The 10532-nt window shown below is 39.3% G+C and overlaps 2 protein-coding genes across 2 annotated transcripts; both read right to left on the reverse strand.

Moving 5' to 3' along the window:
* Positions 1 to 1013: 1013 nt before the first annotated feature.
* Positions 1014 to 1949, reverse strand: LOC141970546 (olfactory receptor 6Y1-like). Its single transcript, XM_074927178.1, has one exon. The coding sequence runs from the start codon at positions 1947 to 1949 to the stop codon at positions 1014 to 1016; it is 936 nt and encodes a 311-aa protein (XP_074783279.1).
* Positions 1950 to 9215: 7266 nt separating this feature from the next.
* LOC141970547 (olfactory receptor 6A2-like) lies at positions 9216 to 10163 on the reverse strand. The gene has a single exon (XM_074927179.1). It carries the CDS (start codon positions 10161 to 10163, stop codon positions 9216 to 9218), a length of 948 nt encoding a protein of 315 aa, XP_074783280.1.
* Positions 10164 to 10532: the final 369 nt, after the last annotated feature.

Below are 10532 nucleotides of genomic sequence, written 5' to 3' on the forward strand. Positions count from 1 at the left end.
CTCAAACCCATATTTAACATGGTCATATAGATATGCACTCAGCTGACAGCTTTTTACCTTTTTTATTTTTTTGTTACAGAGGATTAAACATTTTGAATCACTGTGATATTCTGAGCATGGAGTAGATTTCTTAGAGGCACCTTTTATGTAGACAGGCTTTTAACTAATAATCAGATTTTCTCACAGATATTAAATATTTAACTCCGATACATCAGATGTGTCTCTAGACTCCTTCGTATTCAATGGGAAGACTTGGACCATAGTCAGAGTTTAAGTCCTGCTGGTATACTGCTGGATCCAAAGCTCATGCAGCCTGAAGGAAATATCGAAGTGATCTATCCTACGGATTGTGTCTGAATTTCTTCTTGGAGTGAATTGTTTGGTGTGCCCGGAGTACAATAAGGTTATTCAGGGTACCATGGTCCTGGTGTGAAGCAGACTGAGTCCAAGTTACACTGTAATTATACCACAGCATGAGCTACTCACATTATTCTCCCTCTATTACTCTATTAGAAAAGTCATCTCCTTCAGAGGATGTTTCATTTTATCCTAAATTAGGTATCTAAAGCAGTTAAGATTACTAATACTTTTCTGCTGCCTATTTCTTTCCAGGGACAATAACAAAATCCCAGGGTAAATAAATCAGATGCAGATATCTGAATTTTTCACGCCTTTTACAATCCCACTCAATGTTTTCTGGACTAGTAATCTATCTAAGGCAAACAAAATCTGGGGTGTAGTTTCCAACATTTCCAAACATTCTCTAAAACTGGAACAGTCATTCAGCTGAAGACTTCTAAGAAAGGTAGACAGCATAGAATCACAAGCAAAAAAATCTTCCAAACCCATAGTATATACATAGATCAAACTGAGATTTATCAAGGTTTAATTCTATAAATATGATTGCTGGGTACATTAATAGGAGCATTTAACTTCAGCATGGAATAAGGTCTGGACCTCCTGACTTCAGTTCATCAGCACTGTCCATTGATATTCATGAGCAAAGCCCATTCTTAGGTGTGTCTTGTGCAAGTAAAGGTCTTCCTCAGGGCAAAGCTGACCTCTTTGTTTCTAAGACAATATATGAGAGGATTCAGAAGTGGCACAACTACTGTGTACAAGACTGATACCAACTTGTTAGCACTGTAGGTATACATGATTTTAGGGTGGGCATAAGTGAAAAGAGTGGTGGAGTAGAACAATATCACTACGGTTAAGTGGGAGCTGCAGGTGGAAAAGACCTTTTGCCTCCCCTGAGAAGAAGGGATCTTCAACACGGTGAATATGATGCAAATATAGGAGGTGACCACAGTACATAGAGGCACCATGATGACAATCAGAGCCAAGATGAAGTCCACTAGCTCAGCCAAAGAGGAATCGCTGCAGGAGATATTCAGTAGAGGTGAAATATCACAGAAATAGTGATTGATTTTGTCTACACCACAGAATGAGAGCTGGGCTATAAAGCTCAGCTTGATGGAAGAAGTGATCAAACCACACATCCAACAGCCAACTGTCAGCTGAACACAGAACTGATGATTCATGATGAGTGAATACCGGAGAGGTTTGCATATGGCTAAGAAACGGTCACAAGCCATAACAGCTAACAGAACATACTCAGTACAAACAAAAGTCACAAAGAGATACAACTGTGTCATGCACCCCTGGAATGAGATATGTTTGTCCTGAGAAAGGAAATCTATGAGCATCTTTGGTTCAATGACAGAAACATACCAGATCTCTAAGAAAGACAGATTTACTAGGAAGAAATACATGGGGTTTTGCAGACTGTGGTTAGTTTGAATGATGAGAATGATAATGAAGTTTTCCAACACAGTTAATAAATAAACCAGAAGTAAAACAGAGAAGAGGAGCAGCTGCAGTTCAGCAGTGGTGGGAAAACCCAGAAGAATGAAGTACATGACACTGGTTTCATTCCTCCCACCCATTCTGTAGGGGAAAGATGAACCTTATCCACTTACAATAAACTAATACAATGAAACTTATCCAGAGAGGCTTAAATTCACAGCAATGTGTTACACCACCACTTAGGACATTCTAAAAGTCCAGATGCTTTGTTGCTGGGTTTCTAGATATTAGTTTTGTTACATTCATCTAATCAATTCAGAATTTTTCATTGTAAAAAGATAAATGTGTTTTTTACTGTATACTTCATGGAGATAAATAGGCACTAGCAGTCCTATCTCATTGAAGACAAAGGTTTAAAATAAGCCGGATGACACATACTGTCATATTGCCCATCAGTATGAAGAAATGTAGGATTATGAGCTAATACATAGACATTTACATCACCAAAGTTTTAGTTTCTGCATTTATACATTTCTAAAGTTAGATCATTATATCCCAAGAAATGGGAGGGAAATGCAAAGTAACATAAGAATATAAACAATCTGATTTTAAAACCTTCAAACAGATCTGAAGGACCCCGTCAGAGGTTTCTGTGGCTAGCTCTGAAGAGACTTACAGCTACATAAACCTTATTGAGGTACAAAGATACACATAACATTCCAGACACGGTATAATTGCAGCTAATTATAGTTCTGGGTCTTGTTTGTCTGTCACTAACTCAGATTGTCCCTTCAATATTAAGAATGCTTCAGCCTGTACTATTAAAACCAAAATTGTTCTCAACCTTCTGTAGTGGCAATTCAGAGTGGAATCCACTGCCGTAGCTGATCCTGGAGAATATGATCAATAAGGAACAGGTGAAGTGTAGACTGCTCATGCCAGATGCATGATTTATACCAGCATAGATGAATCATCCACTTTATTTACCTTCAGTGCCTCATGGGATTTGACCTAGAAATTATAGATAGCCTCTCAGTGGAAGCAATCACAGAAAGAGGAGGGATGCTATTGTTTCCTCCGTGATTCCATACAGAGTAGAATTAAGAAACAGACAATGTCTGATATTTTCTGAGACACTGGACAACGAAATAACACCAACTGATTTAGCTACTCATTTTTACAGGGCAGAGGAAAAAAACAAAAACAAAACAAAACAACAAACAAAAAAAACCCCACCATACCAAACCAAAACAAACCAACCAACCAACCAAAAAATAATAAAACCAAAAAGACCTGCAGCAGAGATATGGCAGTCATTTACCAAACACTAAACTAGAAAAATGTTTTAGTGCCCTAAATCTAAATCCAGAACCTGAACTGGTAATCAGTTTTGGAGTAAGTAGTTTCTCTAACACTGGAGTTACTTTTACAACCTTCAGGTCTATGAAAAGCCATGCTATGTATTTTCTGAATAGTACAGTAGAAACATTATGTTGAAATGATTCCTCCAATAGTGTGAAATGCCTCTATTAGATAGACGGAACAAGTTTATCAAGTTCCCTCATCTGCCTGTCTTGATTGATGACATTGACATACAGAAACTCTGTTCAGTACCCACATGCCTGATTTAAGTACTCACAGTCATGTAAGATAAATATCAACTAAAGCCTCAGCTTCAAAATGGAATTTTACACATATATTTACATTTAGGTTTATGTTAGATATAGGATTACTTTGTCCCAATTTAAACACCTAATATGTAAGTATTTAAGATGGAGTTCAGCTGCCTAAACACACAGTCTAGTGACATTTGGGATGTTCTCAATTCTTACTGGCTTCACTTACAGAAGTCCCAAAGAATAGAGACAAAGGAGTCCAGGAAAGCAGTTTCAGTAGGCAGTTAATTTATCAGCTAGGTATCTATTTCAACTCTCTTCATTGCACTGGGCATAACCAGAGCGTGGCGGAATCTCTATACTTGCAGGTTTCTGGTTCTGTGATCTCAGATAGTTCTAGATCCTTATACATGGGTGAAAGAGTTGAAGCCAGAAACCCTACACACATGCAGTTCAAATTAATTGACCTACAAATTATCAGTTATGCTATCTGCAACCTGAGCTTTTCATAGGATTGATCTCACCTGATTTTACCTGTCTGCAATGTAGACAACTTCATAAAAACAGCATACCTGCCTGGTTTTACTTCTAGAGTCAGTGAGGGCAACTCAGCACTTCTGGAAAATAAACTGCTTTTAAAGCAGATGCTTGCCTCATGATGCGAGGAATTCCCCTCTTCAAGTACCTATTTATGACCTGGACTATAAAGGGAATGGAGGGCAGCTGATTTTGACTCAACTTAATAAATATTTGACTTCTACACAGCAATATTGTCTATGTTGAGATAAATTAATCTGCTCCTTTTATGTCAGAACTACTTCTCACCTGTGTTTGAGCTACCTATCTAAATTCTTAAAATAGAAAAAAGGCATGTATACAGCAGGTCTAGACAATAATTCAGCTTCTGAGTACAGTTCTACAGTTTTAGATGTCTGTCTAAGACACTAGCATTGCATGAGGGTGTGGCAGATCAAAGACCTACTGGGATAGTGATGAAAGATGTGAGATGTGTGCCTGAGAATTAATGCTGTTTCCAATATCATCATAACCAGAACGTCTTTTTAAGTGAGAATAGTCAGTCAGACCTGGAGTAAAGAACATTATGCAAATCATGTAAATAATTCCTACTTCTTCTTTAAATATTAATCTAATATTAAATGAATAATTAAATAAACATATAATCCCTACTCTGATACCATGTCTGTTGATCAGTTTCACACAGAACATGTAGTAAACCACATAAGTATCCATGGTAAAATTGATAAGGACTGAGATGAAAACTGAGATTTTTCCCCTCCTCACTGTTTTAGATGCCTGCTAAGACTGACAGAAGGAGGGCCTTCTGAAGAAATGCACCTTCCCAGTCAAGGAACTGATGTTGGGCATCTCAGCTAGATACCTCGGTACATGTGCTTGTACCACACTGTTAAGGTGTGAATCTTATCAGTTTCAGATGTCTACCATAAAGAAAGGATTACGTGCACAAGAGAAGTTCCCCTCACTTCTCTCCATTCACACACACACACACACACAAAGAAAAAAGACCACCACAAAAAATTAGTTAGCTTATGTGTAGACTTCTAAACTGGAGAACTGTGATTTAGCTAGGTCAATATGAAGTACTAAAAGGAAGATGTTTATCTCTCAATTAATCATTCTAGAATTCTTTTCTATCTTTGGAGGGAAATTATAGAAGATAAAAAGAAAAAAGTAGTCCGATGATGTAATTTGTCTTACCTTTATTTCACATCTACCATATGATGAGAAAAATAACTTCCTAGCTCTCAGCTAGCCATACCCCATAGTGTCTGCTGTGGTGGAGGAAATGAGCAGCTGAGAAGCTATGGACATTTCATTCCAACTCTCAAAGGAGCTGTCTCATCTGAGTTGCTTTAGTGACTGTAAAGGAAGTGTGGGTATTCAGACCAAATATCAAAAGCTGAAGAGAAAGATGAAAGAACTTAATCTTAGCACCATCACTAATCTGGTGACTTTGGTATTCTGATTTAATAAATTACATTTATTTATCTTTACTTATTGGTAATTGTGTTTATTTAAGTAAGGACTGTCTTGTTTTAAGAAAAGCTCTCTGATAGACAGTATGTTGGGGAGGATTCCTCTTGACATGGAATTCAGGTGAGGACAGTAAAGAGAGAGGTTTCCACACAGCTAAATGACCCATAGAGAAGAAAGAAAAAAGGGACATGAAACAAAAAACAAAGGGAGACCTTGCACCATAACAAAGATTGTGAAATTGCAGAGAAGAGCAAGGAGTAAACAGACAGTCTAATCTATGATGCCAGGGACAGAAGGATTTCCTATGAAGAAAGATGAGATAATGACCTGAAAGAAACACTAGGACAGAGATGTTCCCACAAACATAGTCTCCTATGGTGAAAGGACCTATTTATAAACACATTGTACTACTATTTAAAGCAGATCATGTTGAAAATTTCTCTGCTAAGAAAAGCTCATTGATACTATATATTTTGCAACAAGTTCTGTCATTTAAGTTTTAAAAGCCTGTTCTTTTGGAATGTTTGGTAAGTCCAGACAACAGAATTATGATGGGGGAAGACACCCGATTCTAAAGCAGTAAAAGGGGAGTACTGGGACTTCCCTAGGTGAAAGATATTGAAAGATACTGAGAGAGGGCTGCTGGGTTACAAGATGCCACTTACTAAGGATGTAGCTACCATATAAAGTTGACAAATCAGCAAAATCAAAGCAAATGTTGAAAAAATAAATAAGGCTGACTTGTTTATTTGGAGGAAGGAAAGGGAGTAAATAGGATTATGAGGGGCAGCAATCAATATCATTAGGGCTGTTCTGGGATCTATGCCGAGCAGCCCTGTACTTAACCAGTACAGCCTATAGTACAATAAACCTGTTATTCTGATCATACCGTGTGTGTTGGCTTGCTTTCACTGTCAGAGGTCTCTAGTGCTGATGAGGGAACTCCCAAAAGGAACAGAGAACAAACCGAACTTCCTGACAGACTGCCTCTGGTTTAGATGGGCTATGTGAGATTAGAATTAGCACTACAAGCTTTCATCCATATCGTGTTCTATGACCTTCTCTAGTCCCAGGATAGCAGAAGATGAGGATTTTAAGTGAAGGAAGCTCTGTGACCACCTGTATACACAAAGCAGAGCAGCTTCATCTTCTGTGGCTGGAGTACACCTTGAAGGTGCCACTTGGCATTTAAAAAGCAGAATTGGAAATGAACACTAATATGCTCATAGCGACCACTAACATGGTGAAATTACAAGTGTGGAGCAGCCAAGTGATGTGTGGGCATGCACCTGTCTTCCTGGGAGATAGATCGGTGAGTAGTTAAAAGCTTGAGGAATTAATTGATACCAAGCCTGTAACTCTAAAGCAATGCAGACAGAGCCTGGCCATTCTAAAAAAATGACAAGTGATGAACAGTATAAAATTTGAGCATTCTGGGCCATCTAGCAAGAACAGAATTGCCATCAACAATATTTAAGTCAACTGTTTTCAAATAGTTAAAATACAGATGAACTTTTCATTAAAAGATTTTCAAAATAAATTTTAACTTCACTTAAAGAGAGGAGCACATCTGAGGCTGCAGAATCATAGCATCATAGAATTGTTGAGGTTGGAAGGGCTGGGCAAGCTTGGCAGTTGTATTAGGTCTACATAGCAAAACTTTGGTAGCTGGGGGTCCTGCAGGGTGGCTTCCATGAGAAGAGACCAGGGTCTGCCCCCAGGTCAAACAGAGCCAGTTTCAGCCAGCTCCAAAACAGACCCTTTGCTGCCCAAAACTGAGCCCATCACCCATGTTGGTGACACCTCTGTGATATTTAAGAAAGGGTAGAAACACTGTGTGGCAATTTGAGAGAGGAGTAAGAAAAATGTGAGAGAAACAACCGAGGTCAGTGAAGAAGCAGTAGGAGGAGGTGCTCCATGCACAATAACAGAGATTCCCCTGCAACACATGGCAAAGACCATGGTGAGGTGTCTTGTCCATCTGCAGTCCATGGAGGACCAGTTTGGAGCAGATATCCACAGTGCAGCTCATGGAGGACCCCAGGCTGCAGCAGGTGGAGATGCCCTGAAGAAGGATGCAGCCCATGGAGATCCCATGCTGGAGATGGCTTCTAGCAGGAGCTTGTGGAGCAGCTTGTGGAGGACCCGTGTTGGAGCAGTATGTTCCTGATGGACTGTACACTGTGCAGAAAGCCCTTGCTGGAGCAGTTTGTGAAGAACTGTATGCAGTGAGAGGGACTCCATGCTAGACCATGGGAAAAAGTATGAGGAAGGAGTATTATGAACTGACTGCAACCCCATTCTCCATCCCACTGAACCACCTGGAAGGCAGAATGTAGAAGAGTGAGAAATTACGTAGAGGGAAGGTGGGTTTAGTTTTGTATTTTGTTTCTGCATTATCCTATTCTATTTTTAATTGGCAATAAATTAAATTAATTTTCCCTAAGTCAAATCTGATGTGCCCATGAGGGTAAATTATCTCCCTGTCTCTTATCTTGGCTTTCTCCTCTTATTTTCTCCCCCTGTGATGCTGAGGAGGGGGCATGAGAGAGCGGTTTGGTGGTCATCTGGCAGCCAACTAAGCCACCACAGAAGTCTCTCCAAATCATCCTCTGAACTGAGCCACTGGCAAGCATCAAATCTTTCTAGATAGCTCCTCAGGTTGACAGGTCAGGCCTCTGTGCCCCACAGAGTTGCCTTCCCCTATTACTGTGACTTGCCACATCCTTCTGGTACTGCTGTGTGGTTCAGGCTCAGATGGCACCGATTCTTCTTTGGATAGAGCATTCAGCCACCTATCTACTTTGAGGGCATTGAAACCATTCTGTAGCTGTAGATCTGCAAGGAGAAGAACAGCCTTCTTCCTCTTGTCAGAAGCCAGAAGGTTACAGCCATTATTGTCACGGTGCTCCCGTTACGCGTGTTTCCATTACCCAGCCTGACATGGACTCACTCTCCCTCCTTATGTAGAGGTTCATGCTCTTGTAGCTGCAGGTTCTCAGAACATCATTTCAATCGATTTTATCATCACCTCTGATATCATATCTTCTGACCTCCTCCTACAGATCCTTAATTTGCTGACAAAGATCCTCAAGCAGCATACACCTCTGACAGGCACAAACATCATCTTCCAGCTTCAGGAAGAGACAATAGGGATTGCCTGAAACCTGAAGTGCTTCATCCTCTTTTTGAATCTCAAATCTAAGCTAAGACCCCTTTTTCCAGAGGTAATTGCTTCAAACTGGGCTAGAGAGACATCATTTCAACAGCATATTCACATATTTATAGCTATCTGGCCTTTTTCCTTCTGTTGTCATGTAGATAACTCTATTCCTAAAGTTAGGGTAGCTCTCACCCTCAGCTAGACAAAATAGGAATGGTTCCCTCATGTATTCAGTGAAGATATGCAAGGTCCTCCAGAGAAAAGTTCAGATAATCTTGCCTAAATTTGTCTTTCTGTATAAACTTTTATCTATGATTATATAAGAGATCTGACAAAGCAAAACTAAGGGCACTTAAACCAACATTAAATTTTTTCTTTCCTTAAAACAAGTCTCTGGTGGGACTCAAAAGGACAGAAGGTCATGTGTGTCTATTTCATTCATATCAACCAGTTCCCTGTAATACCCAAATTTCAAGAAAATAATATGTGGACTATCTTGCTTCAGCTTCTGAAGTACAAGCCAGAGCTTTTCATGATTTAATCATAAAATCCAATTATTTCTGTGCAGTTTTCTTGCCTATACAATCTCTTTATTTCTGTCATTAAATCTGCTAATGTTTCTGCAAGGAAACTATTCTTCTGAACAAGACCTTTTGGAGAGCATCTTTGATTTCCTGGTTCCTCAGGCAGTAAATGATGGGATTGAAGAGAGGAACAACAACAGCATAGAGAGCAGACACAATTTTGTTTGTGTCATGAACTGGAAATGTTTTGGGCCTCACATAGATGAAAATGCTTGTTGCATAGAAGACAATGACCACTATAAGGTGGGAGGCACAGGTGGAGAAGGCTTTTTGGCAACTTTGTACAGATGAAATGTGAAGGACAGTGAAGATAATATAGGTATAGGATACGATTACTACAGAGAGAGGCATCAGAAGAATAAATAAAGCAGCCACAAAATCCATAAGAACAGCTCTTTCCATATCTGTGCAGGCTAAGTTCAAGAGAGGAGAAACATCACAGAAGAAATGGTTGATTACATTGGGTCCACAGTATGTTAGCTGAGAGATAAAAAATATTTTGCATCCAGAAACTAAGAAACCAGTCATCCAAGACCCCATAGTGAGGTAGACACAGACAGCGTGTCTCATGATATTAGAGTAATGGAAAGGCTTGCAAATGGCAACATAGCGATCATATGCCATGACAGCCAGGAGGAGGCATTCGGTGTTGCCTAGGCTGAGGAAGAAGTACAGCTGTGTCATGCAACCCATGAAGGAGATTTGCTTTGTCTCTGACACGAAGCTCAGCATTGTCTTGGGGAGTGTGACTGTCACATACCAGATCTCCAGGAATGACAAATTACTCAGAAAGAAATACATAGGGGAGTGGAGGTTATAGTTTGTCCAGACAGTCAGGATGATGATAATATTTTCTGCTAAAACTAAGAGATATGCAGTGAGAAATATTGCAAATAGGAGAATCTGCAAGTGAGGAGCAACGGGAAATCCAAGGAGAATGAATTCTTTGACCATGCTGTGATTGCTCATGTCCATGTCTCCAATCTAACTCTGTAAAAAGACAATGACATCAATAACTTATTATTATGATTATAATATATTAGAATACCTTTCTCTCTCACATTCTCTTGTTTTACAGGTGTTTAACATTTCGTTCACACTGCAGTCAATATTAGCATTGATAGTGCTATAAATATTAGTTTTATTAATTATTAAGGTATTCAAAGTCATGGTATTTACCAAAATAATGATAGTTCTGAATTCTCTCAGTGACATGTCTAGCTTCTTGATCTTCTAGAGGGCATCATCTATTATTATGTCTAGTAATTTTCTAAACTGTACCATGAACTTATTTGTGAATTTGCAAACAGTTGCCAGAAAATCAATCACCATAGATACTTCTTA

Source organism: Athene noctua, chromosome 25 (assembly GCF_965140245.1).
Source record: "Athene noctua chromosome 25, bAthNoc1.hap1.1, whole genome shotgun sequence".
Taxonomy (NCBI): Eukaryota; Metazoa; Chordata; class Aves; order Strigiformes; family Strigidae; genus Athene; species Athene noctua.

Excerpts from the sequence above, each read along its gene's own strand:
- LOC141970546 (XM_074927178.1), bottom strand. The coding sequence starts at position 1,949 with ATGGGTGGGAGGAATGAAACCAGTGTCATGTACTTCATTCTTCTGGGT.
- LOC141970547 (XM_074927179.1), bottom strand. The coding sequence starts at position 10,163 with ATGGACATGAGCAATCACAGCATGGTCAAAGAATTCATTCTCCTTGGA.